At 35.5% G+C, this 21435-nt stretch overlaps 1 protein-coding gene across 1 annotated transcript in view; it reads right to left on the bottom strand.

Moving 5' to 3' along the window:
• LOC138709038 (uncharacterized) overlaps nt 1-21435 on the bottom strand; it is a 1004374-nt gene that overhangs the window by 650180 nt on the left and 332759 nt on the right. The window contains exon 2 of the mRNA XM_069839519.1: nt 9266-9515. Within this exon, the coding sequence (XP_069695620.1) occupies nt 9266-9515 (250 nt within the window). The remainder of the gene's footprint in view (nt 1-9265; nt 9516-21435) is intronic.

Here is a 21435-nt window from a genome sequence, read left to right as displayed (position 1 = left end):
CATCGCCTTTACTATGTTCATCATCACCATTATGGCTTTCGTCATCATAATCATCCATTCCCTCTCCTTGTGTCTTGAGGGTTACTTCCGTGTCAGCTCGCAACTGACTACCAGGCATACTGTCAATTGTAGGGTAATTTTCATCACCAGAATCCTCATCAGTTACGTTACCACACGCATTTTTTGGCGATAAAATGGTGATGGAAATGTTATTGCTCTTAGGTATAGCAACTTGGTCGTCCTGAATCATTTGTAAGGCTTCATTTAGTGAAAACCTCCTATAATAACATGAGTACCATCAGTCTTACGAAATGTCCCCTTTTATGACTGACGTACTACATGTAGTACGCCTAACTTTACAATGATATGGCATAACACTAAATAAAAAATTGAATCTAATTATGAATTATTATATACGAAGTACATCATAGGAGTATGCCCTATCAATATCAAAAGCACTATACCTATAGCATGTAATGTATACCGACTTCGAGAACAACATGTTCTGCTCCACAGCCATGACTCACACAAATATGTTAACAACAATGACTATGACAGACTGAACATAATAAAAAAAATTGTAGGCAATTTATAACAAATAAGGATTATGGTAACATGATTGCCGACTATGAAAATCTTACACAACAATGTTAAAAAAAAAATAAAACGTCCGGTGTCCTATATATAGGACGTCAGTCTTATCTGGGTTAAATTATGACAATGAATTAATGAATGAAGTAATTAAATAAATAATCTGTACATTTATTTTTTATTCATTGCAAAAGTACATTCATTTACTTTCTTTTTATTTTACTTTCAAGAATGTAACAAACCGTTTGTGTTTAACTGTCATCTTTTTCATTAAATTATTAATTAATTAATCTGTTCATAAATTTTTCATTCATTGCAAAAGTAGATTCATTTACTCTTTTATTTTACTTTCAAGAATGTAACGTAACCGTTTGTTTTTAACTGTTATCTTTTTCATTAAATTATGAATTAATTAATTCACTAATCTGTTCATTTACTCTTTATTAATTGCAAAATACATTCATTTACTTTTTTATTTTACTTTCAAGAATATAATGTACCGTTTGTTTTTGACTGTTATCTTCTTAAATAAATGATGAATTAATTATTTAATAGACTATTAATTAATACTTACTTACTTACTGGCTTTTAAGGAACCCGGAGGTTCAATGCCGCCCTCACATAAGCCCGCCATTGGTCCCTATCCTGAGCAAGATTAATCCATTCTCTATCGTCATATCCCACCTCCCTCAAATCCATTTTAATATTATTTTACCATCTACGTCTCGGCCTCCCTGAAGGTCTTTTTCCCTCCGGCCTCCCAACTAACACTCTATATCCTATTTGTGTTATGCCGTTCCCATCTAACCTAACCTCCTGTACTCCCACAAAGTCTATTCTATATCTAGCTAGTTCTTTTGCTACTAATGTTACCCCTCCTGTTCTATATAGACTTGTAACATTCCAAGTACCAAATCTCAAAACCTTATTCCTTTGCTGTGGTCGTGCCAGAGAATTAGTCCCATTCCGAGGCTTATTTGAAGGATTCATAACAATCTGTTTTTTACGGTGATGGGTTGTTAGCCCTTCGCCCAACCCCCAAGCTGGAGGACTACCCCTCATCGGCTGTCCGCAACTGTTTATTCAATATATTCACAGTTACCCTAATATTTATTAATTAATTACTTAATATGTTCATTTATTTTCCATTCATTGCAAAGTACATACATTTACTTTTTCTTTTACCTTAAAGAATGTGAAGTACTGTTTGTTTTTAACTATTACCTTCTTCAATAAATTATGAATGAATGAATAAATTTATTTATTTATTAAATAATCTGTTCATTTATTTTTCATTCATTGCAAAAGTACATTCATTTACTTTTCTATTTTACTTTCAAGAATGTACTGTACCGTTTGTTTTTAACCGTTATATTCCTCATTAAATTATGACAATGAATGAAATAATTAATCTTTCATTTATTTTTCATTCATTGCAAAGTAAATTAATTTACTTTTTTATTTCACTTTCAAGAATGTAATGTAGCGTTTGTACCGAAGCAACTGACATCCGAACACAAAAGAAAACGCATGGGATCAACATCGACATTTCTGGAGCGGTATCACGATGACGGCGACGAGTTTCTGGACCGGATCGTCGCAGGAGATGAAAATCGTGGGTTGCACACTTTAGCCCAGGAACCAAGCAGCAGTCAATGCATTGGTGTCACAATGGATCTCCGACCAGGACCAAATTCAAGCAGACTTTGTCGACCGGAAAGTGTTATGCACGGTCTTCTGGGACAGAAAGGGCATTCTGATCATCCAGTTCATGGCCAGAGGTGAGGCGGTGAACGCTGAGCGTTACTGTGCAACACTGCAGAATTTGCGAAGGGCCATTCAGAACAAGCGGCACGAAATGCTCAATGCAGCTGTTGTCACCCACCCTACAGCCCGGATCTCACCCCTAGCGATTTCCATCTTTTCTTGTACCTCAAGAAATTCCTGTCCGATCAGCATCACGCGTATCACAATGATGTAGAGTTGCAGGGGGCTGTTACACACTGGTTCCTATCCCAGACGGCAGACCTCTACGACACAGGGTTACAAAAGTTGATATGACGGTATGACAAATGTCTCAATTCTGGTGGTGATTATGTGGAATAATAGCGCAACACTTGCTGTACCTGCTACAATGAAGTTTGTCCATGGAATTGTGTTTTCTTTCTGTTGACGACCTAGGGAAACTTACTTTCTGGACGCCCCTTGTATACAGGGTGTAAGGGGTATAAGTGCCATTATTTTAACTGATGATTGTTCATGTCATAAGGGACAAAAAATGTCCTCACAATTTTCTTCTAATTGCAGTACTTAACTAATTACTAAAGTTTACAATATTAGGCGTTTGGCAACGTTTCTGGATGGGAAGGAGGGAGTTTACAAGTACACGGTACAGCTCAAGCGGATACAGACATACCGGTACAAAACAGATGCTCTGTTCTAATGCAGGGGCGGACCGTTGTTTACATAAAACATATAGAAAATACAAACATTAAATCTCATTAATAGTACTTTATGGTAAATTTCCATTTTATTTAACAATATTGGCAATATTGGTCCATTTTTTTTATTTACGTCTAAAAAATAAACAATAATGGTTTACTGCACAAAATCACACGAATTCTTTCTGATGCAAAATTTTAATCTCTCCCACTTCCATAAATCAGTACCATTTTGAAAGAAATTTGTTTGTGTGATTTTCGAAACGGGGGAAGAGACTCCTGGTTTGTAATAATCGTTGAGAAACAGCTACAAAAGTTCGCCGATTAATAACCTTCATTGCGGAAAACAATGACGGTACATCTTCTTGCCTCACTTGAATTACGACGACTTTCTCCATAAATTAATAATATACTATATTCCTTAACTGTGAATGACATTGTAAGTTGTTTATCGAATACCTGGTACCGAACTGTCATCCGCTCGGCAGTAGACCTATGGACAGGGAGCTTGAACTCAGCTGACATGTACATACGTCTGTGCAGAGTACTGCCTGCTCAACACGTTGCCACGTCTCTCACGCCAGAATATTAACAAATTTAAGCATGCAATTTTATTTAATTTCACGAAAACGTAATAAAACACACAAATATGTATTTAAACTAATATTAACACTTTGCTAGATATACCTACTGATGTAATTGTTTTCGTAATTTTACTAACGATATAAGCAGCATAACGCGAATAAAATAAGAGAAGAAATTTTTTTTCTGGGAAAACTATCAAGTGTTGATCCTATGTTGTATGGACGTTTTTTGATCCTGTAGACCAGTGATGTCAAAGCAAGCGCATTTTTCTGACCTTGACGTCGTGCGCGGGTATCAAGAGCTATGGAAAGAGGAAGGGTTGTGTATATGAATAAGCAGCCTGTTGGATTAAGAAAACAGTGGTGCACAAACTTCAGACGGAACGTGAAATTTTATGTCGTTATTTTTATATGGATTTTTCTGTTTGATATTATCTATATTGTCTGTAAAACAAAAGTACTAATACCAATTGCTTAATATTGCAGTTGTGTTTTAAATGTTAATAACATAATAAAGAGTTAAGAAGGAATATTCACATAAAGTCCATAGTAGTACAACTATACTGTAATAAATGGATGAAACACATCATTCATAAAGAAAGTGACTTAAAAAAAAAAAGAGAGAGAGAGACTGAGTATGACATGATAAGATGGAATTGATGGGGTACCTTTAGCCTTATAAAAGTAATCAATAAACCAATCAAAACAATATTACAGTAAAAAAGCAAAGTTACCGAGGTGCTGTATATGTTTTAAGTGTAACTAATAGTCCATAAGAAAACTATTATCGCATTATGCTTTTAAGGTGATATTGGTGAGCAACTTCCTATCATCAGAATATTAAATTATTTTCTCAAAATGTATTGAAACTATAGAGCTGACATTTTTTACAACATATGGGCACATATCTTTTGCTTATGATGTAACAGTAGTTGCTTTGTTAATTCATTTCATTACAAATAATTTCCATGCGAACATTTTAAAAAATTTCAATACACTATCTTCAGTAATACGTATTTAAGGTATATTGGATTTACGAAAACATTCTGTAAGGCTACTAAATAAATATGCCTACGTCTGAAAATTTCACTTTTCTATAAAAAAAAAAAGTTGAGAAAATATTTCTTTTGAATTAAAAAAATCAAACTTATGAAAAACGAGCATTAAAATTACAACTTACTTTCTTATAATGCACTTATACTTCTCAGATGAATCTAAAAATTAACATGGATACAATTTTAATAAGTTCTCTTCCCTTTATCAATTGAATCAGTGTTGGCCATCCCTGAATATAGCTCGACCAAGCGGCATATACTACCTCTACCGTCTGTCTCTTTCCTTTCCGCTGTAAAGCACTCAGGCTCTCCTGAGCTCTAAAGCGCGCGCTTGCTCCTATGGGCATCAATTAACATGACTGCTGTAGACCGTCCACGATGACTGTGAAGAGGACGGCACTTATACCCCTTACACCCTGTATACCCAATTGCAGTGCTGATGAATAAATACATAAAAAATAAAATAATCCAAGTGAAGACAAGTAACACAATCTGAATCGCAAAGTATCGAGGTGATATTGCAGAGCATATAGATGGACGTATTGAATGAAAAATGTTGGGAGGGAGCTGGATACCCTCGCGTTCCTAGTTAAATTAGCAGCTCCGCCCTGCACGTACACAAGGAGTGTAGCAACATCGCTAATTCAGTGACGTGAGCGGAAAACAATCAATGACAGGAATAGCATTACCGCACGGCATTGTTAGCCTGAACGCCTCACTTTCTTTCATGCCAATACCAACACTTAGGAGAACGGCACAGGCTTTGCAAGCAAAGTGACAAGATTAATTTTCCCCAACACTATTGGAGGCGAAAGAGGAACAGATGCAGAACGAGGACAATTATGACGAAAAGAGAAAATGAAACCCAAAATAAATGGAATATAAAAGGGCACGGAGATAGGAGGCAAGAGTAACAAAATGATGAAGCGAAAGAAATAATAATAATAATAATAATAATAATAATAATAATAATAATAATAATAATAATAATATTATTATTATTATTATTATTATTTTATTTTCGCTGGCAGAATTAAGGCCATAAGACCTTCTCTTTCACTCATCCAGCCTTAATCAATACAATACCAATTTAAATTACGAATATTTACACTACTCGTAAAAGGTTCTCCAGCAATATTCTTCAGTTAAGTTTTAACGAATAGTAGACTACATATTTATTTAAATGTAGACAAACCTATAAGGTAAAGCAGTAACATAATTTATGAGGTAATTTAATTCAATCAATTATAATTAATTTGAGATTTGAGATAGCTAGTAAAATGATGAAAATTAATCTATACTAATAATAAATCTGTAGCCGAAATTTTTCTGGTAATTTTCGATTTTCCAAATATAATTGGTCCTAACATATATAATTAACCACTCTGAAACCGAAAATCTCTTTTTTGAAATTTTTGTCTGTCTGTCTGTATGTTTGTTACCTTTTCACGCGATAATGGCTGAACGGATTTCGATGAAAATTGGAATATAAATTAAGTTCGTTGTAACTTAGATTTTAGGCTATATGGCATTCAAAATACATTATTTAAAAGGGGGGTTAAAAGGGGGACTGAATTAAATAAATCGAAATATCTCGCTTATTATTGATTTTTGTGAAAAATATTACATAACAAAAGTTCCTTTAAAAATAATTTGCGATAAGTTTTATTCCTTGAAAAATTTTGATAAGACTGATATTTAATGAGATAAATGAGTTTTAAAATTAAAATAACTGCCATCTAAGGCCGTGTAATGAATTAAAAAACAAATGACTTCGTCTATAAAGGGCCTTGGACAGCAACAATCGAAAGCTATGAAATAGCCTACAGAGAATGTTTCTGTGTTTGTATGAAGTAATATCGGAAGCTAATTAATTGTTTAATTATTATTTCACAATTTATTGGAAAGTGTAGTTTCTCTAGATGGACATAATTCTACAATGTTATTACAGTAACTCCTGAAACATATAGCAAGTAATATAAAGTATACACATTAAAACTAAATGATATGTCAATCTTCATTAAACTATGGTTGCATTTAATAACACTTAAGAAACATGTTAAAGGAATTGTCATTGCACCAAATGATTGCTCTCTGGACCAAAATGTCCGCATTTTAAATATTTAAATACAAATTAAATTAAGTAACATATTCAACTATTTATCCTTCTATCAACCACGAATGTTCCCTGGATCAAACGTCCTATTTTAATTATGTAATTACTTTATATTTATTTCTAACAGGTGCAGCAGAGCGCACGGGTACGGCTAGTTTAATATAAGCTTACTAGAACTATGTTACAGGGAGAGAAAAAAATATATATATAAAATATATTTCTATAATGAGAATATTAATGTAATTGCCATTAGAGGTTTTGTAAATCTATTTAAAGAAATTAATGATAATAATAAGAATGGACAGATGTTAGTTTCATTATATGTAATAAATATTATTCAATAATTAATTTTTTAAGAATTTATGTAATTTGGACCCCTTATATCACTCGGTAGCGAGTTCCAATTTCTAGCAACTGAAACTGTATAAGATGAAGAATATAAAGATGTCTTGTGGTAGGGTATAATGAGTACATTGTTATGATGAAGAAGAAAGGCAAGGGAAGAGACAACAGAAGTTGAAGGGGAAACAGCTAATGATAGCTTTATAAGATGAAGCGGGACACGAAAACCAAGAAGACAAACGGAAAGAAGACCAAGCAAATAGAAAAAGACGAACAGAAAGGAGAACAAGGAAAAGGGGGAAAATGAAGAAGAAGGGGAAGAAAGACGAAAAAGAAAAGATCGGAAGGAGTGGAAAAAAAAGAGAAAGGGAACATAAAGAAGATGAAGAAAACGAATGAAAGAGAAAAAGAAAGGAAAAGACTGAAGGAAACGAGAAGAAATAAAAAGGAAATACAAGGGGAAAAAAGAGGAAGAAAGAAAACAATTGAGAGACGAAGAAGATGGAAAGAAATGAAAAATGAAGAGGAAGGAAAGAATGGAGAGACGAAAAGAGAGAAAAGAACGCAATAAGAAGAAAAATCATTATGAAAACGAATATGATGAAGGAAATAAATGGAATGACGAAGAATTTGAAGATGGAATGGAAATACGAAGGAGAAAAAAAGAAAAGGAGCATGAAGACAAAGAAGGAAAGAATGAAAAGGCGAAATGGAAGGGGATGAAGTAAAAAAGGGAAGAGGAAGAAAGAAAAAGTTGAAGAGGATGAATAATAAATGTTAGGGGAGACTCGGCTAATTTCGCAATATTAAGAAGTAAATATATCATATTTTTTCAAAATGTTTATTGAAAAATATTATCAAAGTATGTAGACATGGACGAAACCTTTCATTACCAAATAAGATAAAGAGACTTATTAAAATGTAAACATATTTAATTGTACATTAATTACAGTTGAAAAAAACAACTCGGGTAATTCCGCAACAGTGCGGATAACTACGCAATAGGATTTGGCTAATTTCGCAGTCGTAAATAATTATGAAATACATTATGAAAGTAATATAAAAGGAACAATTTATATGTAACAATCCTCAGTTTCTTCACAGCTGTGTAGCAAAGCACGAAAAACAGGCAACTTTCGATGTTTCACTGTATTGCCGAAGTGTCGACCAATATCCTTGATTTTCTTCTATAGCACTGCAGAGAACATGCTTCCTGTTGACAGCCTCTCAAAACTTACGTTCACGCTATTGTAAAGCCGCAGTAAAATCATATATGCACTATTGCGGAATTACCCGTACTGCGGAATTAGCCGAGTTTCCCCTATAAGACGAAAGCAAGACAACACGACGAAATGAAAGTGGAAGAAAAGTGAGGGATAGAAACACCAAGAGAGAAGTGGAGAAGGAGGAGGAAGACGACGAAGAGGAAGGTAAAGAGCAAGTATAAAATGAAAAGAAGAGGGAAGAATACAAGAGAATTTAGAAATACATCAGAAGAAAAGAAACTTTGCGCTGTATCAGCGATACACCATCACATAAGTCACCCAGTCAGTTTGGGGAATGATACTACAGTACAATATTGTGTTGCTCTAAATATTTTATTTTTGTTTCTGTTTACAAAAGTAGAGTATCATTCTATGATCAAAGAAGTAATAAAATTTATGAAAGGCACATGTAATATATTTTCCCTTTATATGAAGTGGCATTCCGAAATTAGTTCTAGATCACAAGGACATTTTTCATTATGGTTCACTCGAAGTGTATCGTGTGTTTATTATCATTTTAATAATGCAGAACTCGCGACTACAAAACAAACGAGCGGTCGTACAGGTCTGTAGCTCTCCATGCTGAGATGTTACTGAGAGAGTCCGAGAGGCACGGCTAATTTTATACGCAACTTCGACGTCCTCATGCCCGCAGCGAAGGGAGGTAGCGTCATTGGGCGCGGTCACATAAGTTACAGTTGTTCATGGTCTAACTACTAACAACATAAGGATTCGGCTGTTACGTAAGCATCTGCAATCTGCCACTTGCAGCTTCACCACTGATCCCGAAACGGCTGTCCATACTCGATGCGGGGGGAAAAATGTCTACGTCAAAAGTAGCATTAAAAATTAAGAGAAACAGGAAACTCACCAGACGTGTGCGTCTTGTATGTCCCCTTCTGGTTGCGCAGGATCTCCATATTGCGTTGGTTCAGTGTGTTCCACTTGAACTCGCTGTACGAGGAGTAGCCGCCGAAACGCGTATCGGTGCCACTTCCACTGCCACTTCCGCTTCCGCTGCCACCTCCGCTTCCGATGCCACTACCACTTCCAGTAACAGCGCCTCCGCCACTACTAGTGTAAGACGTGTGATCGGGAAAGTCAGCCACAGCTCCGTCAAACTGCAACAAAGTATATTCCAATTAATTTAATTTAATTAAAACTTTTCGTGGTGTTTCTGGGGATATAAATATTAAATATACAGGGACATCATTTTATTTTTACTAACATTTTTAATATTAACCTGGCTATACCTTTAGAGAACCGGAAACACAGTTTGCTATCCCCTTCCACGACTGTAGTTCGATGATACTGGCGTAAAACACAAACAAATCACTCTACTAGGTATAGGAGGGAAGAAAAATAGTTCATCCATTTACGTAAACTAGGAAATATCGCGATTTTGGGTTCGGTAATTTTCATTAGGTTTTTGTTTAATCAAAGTACAGTACTGTATTAACAATGAGTCTTTTTACTCACGAACTGAGTTATCCATGCGAGCGTATTCATTATGCAGTGTATATTATACTGTCTACAGCACATTAGCGTACAATATAAAGAAAAAAATTAAATTGAAAAATAATCATAATATGAATATTTAAACACATTTTTTAAAATAGTGGCCGTTCATTTCGATACAGGCTTCAGTTCTTTTGTGCATATTAACGCACTATAGACGATTGCATCTAATTCCAATTGTCAGTTTCATCCTTCGTACTAGTAACTCATGTTGAAATAATTCTGTACCTGCTCTATAAAAGAGTACCTTACGTACTGTAAATTCAATCTTCACTTCTGCCCGATCCGAAAAGATAAAATTACTCAGACATGCTATCTACTGTCCGTCCAAGTGGTTTTGTCGCAAGGTCATAGAAAGGAGGGAAATCACGTGACAATTAATTAACGAGGCCCTTTTATTTAAGTTATTTTAAACAGTTGTATAATATTACGTAGATGTACAATTCCTAACAGAAATTAATGTTTTCAGAAAAGAGCTAAGACAGCCCAGCCACAAAGGGACGGGCAGAAGTGGGTGGGAGAAACCGGGATGCGACATAGGCAAACGGACAACAGTACCTGTGCGAGAATATGATTCAATATTGAAAGCTCTATCGTTACTGGGAAACGTGAACATATTTCTGGAACGTCCTATACTTACTAACTCAGTACTGTTTGTGTTTACTATGACCGTAAGGCGACTTTGACTGTATACGCTTGGTTCTGTGTGAAGAAGGGTTGGAAGTTTACTAGTAGAGGGGGTGGGAGTGAAGTACATTAAAAAACTCAGGTACAATAAAAATTGAAGTAAAAATAAAATGATGTCCCTGTACAACGTGGAGTCAAGACGTCAGTTCTAGCGTTCAGCACATGACTAGACAAAGATAATAAGGAAGAGAAGGAAGATTCAGAGGCAATGTAAATAGGTTCAGTGTGATTATTTAGTCCTGACAGTCGCAGACAGTGTGCGCTTGGGTCAGGCGAGTCCATTAAGCTACGCCAAGGGGTGTTCGAGTTAGTCATTTGCTTGCATCGGATGTAACGCGCTATAGTCGCGAAGCTGTTATTCCCGGCGTGACTCCTCCTCTTTGCTTACGTCTTAGGAAGTGAAGGCTCTAAAAAGTCTAGGGAAGGTAGTACCGTTCACCATTTTTGTTCTTTCGTTACCGAGCTACCATACGAGGAATCTATTTGCCACACCGTTAAACATTATCATATCGTAGCTCCTATGATAATAAATTAAACGTACTGTAATTCGGCAAATAATTGAGCGGCAAATAACGTCTTCGTGTGCTTTCTGCGAACGCCAACGAAAGAGCCAAAATGGCGGGCGATTATATTATTTATCGAGCCTTAAGAAATGAATAACGTCTTCATCAGCGAATCACAAGACGCACACGTTTAAATGTAGCAGACCTGCAACGCGAGTGGCTGCCGGAAATTAGAGCGACGGGACTATAGATAGAGCGGTGTGTTTCCAACACAATAAGCTATACTGCAGTTCTTACTGACCGCTCGCTCTTATCTCCACTCCGGAACTCTCCCCACTACTCCTATTACTTCCCCTCTTTCTCGTCGCCGAGCTGTCAGGACTAAATAATCGGTCTGTACCCACTTTACACGCCGCAAAGGCGCATGGAGGCACTAGAATGAAGATGTGTGGTCTGCACCACGTTCCGACCGCGTTTTACCCCTGGGAAAGACCCGGTATACAATTTGACAGAAGGCTGAGTGGTCCCATGTGCTGTTCTGAAAGTTCTGACAATTAAAAAAATCCCATTATCACTCGAGATTGAATGCGGGATCTTCCAGTCCGTAGCCAGTTTATCTACCAATTGAGCTACCCGGTCGCCAGAAGCAAAAGGAGAACCAAAAGTACGAGTAGAGGATACTGGGAAGAATATAAAAAAATAGAGAAGAAAATGGAAATGCAAGAAAAGAGAGTAGGTAAGAAATATGAAAAAGAAGTTAAAGGAGGAGCATAGAGAAGAGAAATACGAAAAGGGAGAAAAAGAAAGGAAGAGAGGAGAAAGCGGGATAGAAGGGGAAAGAAAGGAAGAAAGGTGAGATAGAGTAAGAAGAGAAAAGCGGGAAAAATGAAAAATGAGGGGAAGAAAGAGTAAGAAAAGGGGATGAGCAGAAAACGGAAGAAAGTGAGGGAACAATGGATAAACGAGAGAGAAAATGGATGAAAAGATAAAAGGGGGAAAGCGGGAGAAAAGGAGCAAGAGCTGGGGGAAACAAAAGAGCTGGATAAAGGGAGCAAGAGCGGGAGATAAGGGACAACATCGGGAGAAAACCGGCAAAAAAGAGGACAAGAACGGCAGAAAAGGAAGGAGAGAGCAATAAGAGGAGAGAGACTAAGACAATAAATAAGGAAAGAGAAATGAGAAATAGGAGAAAAATAAGTGGTTACTGGAAAATATTACGATGAATAAAACAAATCAACAAGCGGGAAACATGAGGGTAGGAGACAAAGACGGACGAGAAAAACTAGAGGTGAAATAAAAGAGAAAGGGGAGTAATAAGAGACAACAAGGAAAGGAACAAGGAAAAATAAGAATGAACTGGGAAATTATGGAAGGAATAAGAGAACGTACAAGAGAAGCAAAGAGAGAGGAGAAGAGAAGAGAGAAGAGAAGAGAAGAGAAGAGAAGAGAAGAGAAGAGAAGAGAAGAGAAGAGAAGAGAAGAGAAGAGAAGAGAAGAGAAGAGAAGAGAAGAGAAGAGAAGAGAAGACTTGAAAATGGAGAGGAAAATATATTATGAATAAGAAAAAAGAGTGTAAATAAAAACGAGAAGAGGAGGAAGTGTGAAAGGGAAAGCATAGGGCCTAATAAGTGGGAGATTAAAGGGAAGTAAGAAAGGAGAAAAAATGAGAAACAACGATAAGTCAGAGAGGAAAAAGATAAGAAATATGAAAAGGCTATGTTCTTTCGTTTCTATCAACATTTTCCCGCTAAAATTTCATGGAACTGCCTGTGGACATACGTTAATATTTAATCTTTAATTCTATGATTCGAAGACAAAAGGTGGTTGCATGTCATTGTTTGGAAAAAATGAGATTTTACGATTTGTTTGCATCCTGATGGTAACCTTATTGTGGCAGAAGATAAAAAACACATTTCTATTGCTTTTCTCTGAAGTCGCCTTAGAGTTGACTTAACAAACATCCCATTGTTATGAAACTTGATGTTATGATTTTATACAGAAGTTCCGATTTTAAGTTCTCGCTCCTGAAAAACTGTAAAATATAATTACATTTTGCCTTGGACTCACAGAATTGCTCTCCTAAATTATAACACTTGTCAGCAATTTGCTAGATGGTGCAGTTGGAGGAGGACAACAACGATATGAGGAAGCCCGCTTTACAGTAACTCTGTCTACCAATCTCTGAAGCACTGAAGAGTAACAAACTCTGCTTGTTTGGCAAGAAGCCATCGGCTGGCAGGCTGGCTGAGCTATGGTTGACTGTTAACATTAAGTACTCATGTTAGTGTGGTAGAAGCAATGCAAATCTTATTATAGTTCGTTTATTATCGAAGTGGCAGTAGAGATCCACAGAAACTCTCTATGATGTCATCCTATAGACTGAGGACTGTGTGTTAAGTATGATTTTCATGTAAGTTTCTATTTGGAGGGAATTTATTACATTGTTCAGTTTTAATGTCAGGATGTTGATAATAGAAGATGCCATAGAACTTTCTATGAAATGATTTGCAGGCATTGGTTATGTTTGTGGTAGTTTCAGACTGTTCTACCTAAATTATATGGAGGAAACGCGCTTTCTCAGATACAAAATTGTGGACAAGATAATCACAAAATTCAGTTATCTTTGAATTGTCTAGTTTCTCTTCGTATAGATCAAATACAAAAGAGTCCCTCACTCATTTAGGAGCGAGATAAGGAAGACCAAAAATTATTCGACTAAGTCATTTACCTTCTTCTGATATTTTGTCCTTGCATGTCTCTGCTAAATCAATACTTTGTAAATTGCACCACCAAGCTTGTGAAAGACTGAATGTACGTCAGGTTATTTGCACTGGCGCAAAATCAACTAACATTAACTATTACCAACACAAACACAATTTACCGAAAAATCACACTAGGTGGAGCAAAATCAAGTGGCAGTAAATCATGTACCCCGTCCCACACTGTAGGCCTACTGTCTTTTTTTTTTTTTTAATATTCGTCATATCAAATAAGACGGCATCGATGTCTGCAATTAATTTCTCCATAGAGCTGTACAAGGAAATACAGAGTGATTCACGAGGATTTACTGTCCCTTACGGAACTTATTTCCGAAGACATTCGGAGCAAAAAATGTCATATAAACATGGGTCCTATTCTCAATATTTACAGAGTTAGGTTTCGTTATTGGAACGCATTGCTGTGAACGCGTGATCTTGGTCAGCGTGCAGTCAGCAGCCAGCGCGAGCGCTACGGAAATCAAAGATAGCCGTATGCAGTTACGTAGAGCGACGAGTGCCGTTCACAAGCGTGCGGGCAATATCGAAGCGGAAGGAGACTTTTTTAAAATGTGTTGTAAACTCTTGAAGACTGTAAATTAGGATACAAAACTGAACTACAAATAATTAAGTCGGTGAAAGTGGTGTGATTTGTAATAATTGTTGTGATAAGTGCGTAAGAATAACGTAATTTTCTAGTTAAAAATAGAAAATATGTCTGTACGAAGCAACTAAAGAGTTCACAGCACATTTTTAGCCTCATAATAATTGCCAATTCAAGAAATGATACTTCTGAATAGTTCATTCTCTATTTGTAATATTATTTTACCTTCAAACTAAAGAAAAAACGTATTTTACAAACAACTTTTAGTGTAACTCTGAAAATATTGAGAACAGGAACTATGTTTATATGACTTTTTTGCTCAAAATGTCTTCAGAAATAAGCTCCGTAAAGGACGGTAAATCCTCGTGAATCAACCTGTATAACTTAGGCCTACTACGCCAAAGTTTCTTCGACGCTATCTCTCAGTCCTCGGCCACTCTCGTAACAAGATTAACAACAGTGTCGCCTTCTATTGGAAAATAGAAACTCAATTCGATAGTGAACGTTAGATGCATGCATTCAAGGCAAAACTATTTCGTTACCGGTAAGCTAATGCCAGCAAGTTAAAAAATAAACTCATAATTAAGGAAGACTTGTACGAAAAGTTTGCAGTGATGTTAAAAAATACACGTAAGGTGTCAATGTACACATACCAGGAACGGTATCTGCTGCACTTGCAGCGACTTGTTTTAAAACCAAGACGCTTTCTAAAAGCAGTAAAAAAATGCTCACTAAGTACACAGGAATTCAAACAAGTTTTATTTGCCGACACATGCACGGCACATGCTGGCTGACGGCGCACGTCGCAGTGTCAGCCTTCCGCCCACATGTGCACTGCGGGTTGCAGCACAATGCTATGAATCATGAACAGACATTTCACTTTACTAGAGGGAAAATGTTAAGTTAATGTGAAACACATTCTACTTTTTTTTTAGGAAATGCAGTGTTTATTGACTGCATACCGGAAAATTGTAACGATACATAATCTGCTTCCTCTTCTTATTCTTCTTTCTTTTAATCGGTTATTTAACGATGCTGTATCAACTACAGTGAAATCTGTCTAAAGAAGTCGTCTGAAGTTACTCTGTAGAATAGTAGTTTTTTATAGTTAGTTGGCCGCTTGACTGAGGTTAAGATGTTTCATGTTCCACGAAAATAATGAATTTGATTGACCATTTCAGTATTATACGAGTAGAGCAATCGAACATAAGTAATCGATTAAGAATAAGAATCCAGAATAAGTACGAAGTGAATTGAAGAGATCAGAGCCATAGTGGGCCAAGCGCCATTTATTAAAAACGGAGAAAGCAAGGGTTAAAGTGAAGTGAATACCATAGTTTAATGAAGATTGGCATATCATATAATTTTAATGTGTATACTTTATATTACTTGCTATATGTTTCCATTGAATTATGGTAATAACTTCATTTTAACCTTGTTTTCTACAGTTTTAGTAAATGGCGCTTGGCCCACTATAGTTCTGAACTCTTCAATTACACCTTCAAAATTTCACAAATAACTTATACGTATATCACAGTCCTGAGCTCAAAATTATATTGTCGAATCACAGCCACGGGATACTAGTACTTTCTTTTGTCTCGAGTGAGTGAAAAGGTTCACTTACCGTACATTTCCATTTGACTGTCATAAAATATTGGCCATTTTAATGACTATTAGTACCCGCCGGCAGACTTCATCCTATCGTACGGCTTGCATATTCGTAAATTGGTTTCGGTTTTGTCCGAATCTTTTATTAGTAGGGCTCGGAAGATGATTGATGAATAATAACACTGGTCAACAAAATTTAAACTTTCGTCTGTTAAATGGGAAACAATGGGTGATTCTAAGTGACTTTTTTGTGCTGATTTCAAATCTTTTTACAGAACTTTTCCATCACCCAGGGTTTTAGAGTAATCACATGAAAAACATTTTTCGTATCTATACATTTTAGTATTACGATATCTTAGCTGAAATTACATTTATTGGCCTAAAATGTATGTGAAGCATATTTTCGGCTCTACTTTGCTTGAGGAACATCTCTTTTCAGTATCCAACAATAGTCTGCCAACATATTTGGACGTCATTTACCCTGGTAGCGCCTTTCCATTTCCACGATGTCCTGGTGGAAACGCTTCCGTGTTCGTCGCTCACAGCCCCTAGGCTTTCAGGAAAGAAATCGAGATGGGATGCAGAAAGTGTATTTTTTAAGACGTATTACATCTTGTAGTTCTCAATCATCTCACTGAAAGTTCTCTATAGTTCTCAGACCTGAAGTTTCCTAAAACGTTCGTGACAATATTTTTTTAATACACCCATGCAGCTGCTTCTTGCATATTTAACTGGTTTTCAAATTGCGTATCTTTCATCAGTTCCCTTATTTGAGATCAACAAATATTCCTTCTTTTAATTTAGCTTCACTGATTCTTGGGAACTTATTTTTTCAGGAAGAGAAATGCACTGCCATCACGATCCATTACTTTCACAAAATTCTTAATCAAGCCTAGTTTGATATGCAGTGGAGGCAATAAGAGTTTTTCAGAACTTACAAGTGGTTGGTGAAGAACATTATCTGGTCCTGGATTAAAATTATTCGCTCTTTGGCCAGTTCTTTTTTATATAATGATTACTTTTAACTCTGCTCTCCAACTTGCACAAGTATAGCCAAGCTGTAACCCAAGTAAGGTAGCTATTACTTTCAAATCCCCATATATCTGCCAAGAAAAATTGTCACACTTGATAGTGGTTAGTAAGAGCTTCATATTCTCATTATTTCCTTCATACCAACTGCATGGGCTAAAGGAATGGATGGGTATTTGTTTCCATTATGTAGTAACGCTCCTTTCAAACTGTTTCCGAGGAATATATGAACAAACGCCAGTGCAGTGGCTCGAACAAATTCTCAACATCACTGAAGAAAACTAGATCCTCCTCTTTAGAAAACAAATGCTCAAATTCCTTTTGGCTTTGGCAAAAGAAACTTACTTTGGTGTTACCTGCAGCAGCTTCCAGCCTTTCAATCTTGAGGCGAGCAATTCTGCCTTGCTTTTACTTAAACCAAGATCCCGAACCAAATCATTTAAATCCTCCTGTTAGAAAGTGAGGTTCATTTATAGTATCATCTTCCACAAAATCTGGATCATTTTGTAATTCATTCTGAACATCAGGAACACTTTGAATTACTTCAATTAATGTTATGTCATCTGGTGGAGTTGGTATGGGAAATCCTGGCCTATGAAGCACCGGCCGAATTGCAGAAACTAAATATTGATATTTAACAGTGTCTGGACTTCTAATTTATTCCAGATATATTAAATTTGTCAAGCAGAAGTAACAGTCTGTCAAATGATCCTTAGGTTCGCGCCATATCATAGGGACTGTGAAAGGCATGTGACGGGATCCTTTTAACCAGCCAGTTAATAATGTTACACATTTGGCATAACATATTTCCGGGGCCCATGTCTTGTTCTGGTCTATTTTGTTATTAAAATAACAGTCATAAGCTCTTCTAACCAGAGGAATAATATTTGGCCTCTGCCATTTTAAAGTTAGCTCACCACAAACTTAACAAAAGTTGTTTCTATCTATAAGACATTTTTAAGACATGTTTCTTTACATTACACATTTATACACTACTCCTTACAATGCACTATTAGGTACGGTCAATTCAATTGACAACGGAAGAGAGCACATGATTAGCTTCTTTCTTTAAAGAAAGCTTCTATTCATCTGGGAAATTTACCTTACAATCACAGTTTTGTGAGGGAAATGTTATTGTTGTTATTCGTGAATTCACAGGTAACAATTACCAAACCTTACAAGTCACAATGTAATGAAATATAAATGTAAAATACGCCTTCTAATCGGCATGTTATACACCACAAATGCTAATAAACAGGAACACATTTATTTTCAAAATTAAAAAAAAAAATGGTGTGTGATGGAAAATTTCTGACTTCATTTTTGGAATCAGCAGATGTCAATACATAAGAAATACCCGAAATTATGTATTTAACAAAATCACTGTTGACTAGTGCAATCTTTATTCTGAGACATAACAGACAGTGCACGATTCAATACAAACTCGTTTCACTTCAACATGAACTAATATAGGCTAGCCTACTTTTATTTTGCATTTTTTTTTTTTTTTTTGCGTTTTTAGGAATTTTGTCTATTGGTATTTTTATAGAAAAATTTCTACTTTTTATTGCATTTTTGCCCTTTTCTGCTTATGAATGGACTTATTCACGGTGTAGTCGTAGTCTACATTTCAAAACGTATTGCAGATTGCTTACGCAATTTGATTGAGTCTTGAAGGAATTTTACTTATGATTACATCAGCCTTGACTCCTGATCACTGTGTTACGTGCTTTCCCCTTTTCAACGTAACAGAACAAATACTGCAGCCACAGTGCCTGCAGTCAGTATATTTTGTATCTCACAAGTGAAGACGTAAATATGCCGAAAGTTAAACAAAGCAGAGAAAGTTTGTTGCCACAATCTCTCTTATTCCAAATTTTGCATAGGCCTACCTCTGCTTCTTCTACTTATTTGTCTGATTCCACAATCTTTCTCGCTGTCATAACTTGAATACTCGGTCACAAATGATAACACGCTAAAAATACCATTCCACACATCATCTCTGTATTTCTCATCTTTGACTGTTACTACTTCTCGTCATTGGAATTCTCTGCCGCCTGAAGTCAAGGGCTGCCGAACTTAATTTCTTTTAAATGTAAATTAGAAAAATATCTTATGATGAGTTGCCAGACCTAACGCGTTGCAAATATTTAATGCAATGTATTCCACTGTATTTATTAATTTTTTTGTTTCTTATTTTTATTGTGTAATTATGTAAATCGTGTTTATTTATCACTTAACACCAATATGTATCCCACTGTGTTGTTTTTAATTATTTTTATATTATTAGTCTATTTTTTTATTTTGTACATTTTATTCAAATGTTGGTTTCTGGTTTAATTATGTGAATCCTGCTTACTTCTAATCTAATATTATTATGTATTCCAATGTGTTTATTTTTATTTTTATTGTGTACATTTTTTATGGAATTATCGGCTTCTGTTTCCGTGTGATTCGTATTTGATTCTAACAACATTCATATGTATTCCACTATGTTTATTTTTATTTTAATGAGGTAAATTTTTATGTAACTACCTCTTTTGATCTCATTATGTATGTAAATCGTATCAGTATGTAATTACTTAATTCCGATCCAGTTGTATGTTCACCTATGTAAGCAAGTTTTAATTCTGATTGAGTGTAAGAGAAGGCCTTACGGCCTTAACTCTGCCAGGTTAAATAAAGCCATTATTATTACTATTATTATTATTATTATTATTATTATTATTATTATTATCATCATTATTATTGACTGAGTTTGGTGATAATGTATTTTTAGAGATGGAAGTTTATTATTTTGTTTCTATTTTACTTTTTAAATTATGGTTCTTTTTTTAATCATATTCTTTTTTATTTTAATGTGCTATTTTGAGAAATTTAAGGTCATTTTATAGGTCATTTTTCTATGATTTTTAGGTCACCAACTTCCGAGCTTTAGTTATGACTTATTAGTAAACCAAAGCATTTGGTTGTTAGTGGTTCCTCTTCAGATACAGTTCACAGTGTCATCACCACCACCACCTTCATCACCATGAACGACCAATCGAGGTTTGTGCATCAGGCTATTCTATATCACCCTCAATTTTATCATTTTTTTCGACGGATGCTTTTCCACTCAAGTTTTTATTTTAGCAATGACATCAAACAGAATTACTGATAATACTATGCATGTACTGAAGCAATAATTATCTCTGATTCACAACTTATTTATTTAGAATTCACCTTGGGAGGAAGCGAGATGAATAATTCAAGACGAAAGCAAAGAGTATGGATCTGGAGTAAACCGACGAGTCTGATTCGTCACTGAACTTCCAAGAACAAAACGACATTCGGACTTGAAAATAATTCCAGTTTTACTACAGAAACGTTGCGCAACTATAATTTATTACTTTGAATCACGAAGCCATGAATTTCAAAAGGGGTGCCATAACGATATTATCTCTTTTATTTGGTAAAGTAGACGTCTCCGCCAGCATGATTCAGACCCTCGGACTACAAGCTGGTGTATGATTTACATCTTTGTTTACTATTAGAGTATGCACTATAAATTTAATATCATGTACTGCTCTTCGTTTTTATGTGCACAAGATAATTCACTAGCATTCCCGTTAATGTATAAAGCTGTTTAGATCGGGGAGATAATAATTTAGCTTTCGTCTGTTACTTCCTCATTGTGAGTGGTATAAGAAGAAAACATTCTGAAATTGCAAAAAAACATTTCATAAAAATTCACTTCTTTCCGACGTTAATACGATTAGTTTAATTTCTATTTCAGAATATGAACTTTTCAAAATCCTCTCGTAGCGCTACTATAGAGTTGTTACAAGACGTCTACATCCAACATGTGATATTAATAGGGGAGACTCGGCTAATTTCGCAATATTAAGAAGTAAATCTATCATATTTTTATCAAAATGTTTATTGAAAAATATTATCAAGGTATGTAGACATGGACGAAACCTTTCATTACCAAATGAGATAAAGAGACCTATTAAAATACAAATATATTTAGTTGTACATTCATTACAGTTGAAAAAAAAAGAACTCGGGTAATTCCGCAACAATGCGGATAAATCCGCAATAGGACTTTGCTAATTCCGCTGTAGTAAATATAATTATGAAATACATTATGAAAGTAACATAAAAGAAACAATTTATACGTAACAATGCTCACTTTCTTCACAGCTGTGTAGCAAAACACGAAAAAAGCCAACTTTCGATGTTTCACTGTATTGCCGACAGAGGTGTCGACCACTCCTTGATTTTTTTTTCTATAGCACTGCAGAGGACATGCCTCCTGTTGACAGCCTCTCAAAACTTACGTTCACGCTATTGT

The sequence above is a fragment of the Periplaneta americana genome, chromosome 11 (genome assembly GCF_040183065.1).
Source record: "Periplaneta americana isolate PAMFEO1 chromosome 11, P.americana_PAMFEO1_priV1, whole genome shotgun sequence".
NCBI classification, from domain to species: domain Eukaryota; kingdom Metazoa; phylum Arthropoda; class Insecta; order Blattodea; family Blattidae; genus Periplaneta; species Periplaneta americana.
This window is presented reverse-complemented; position numbering and strand designations above follow the sequence as displayed.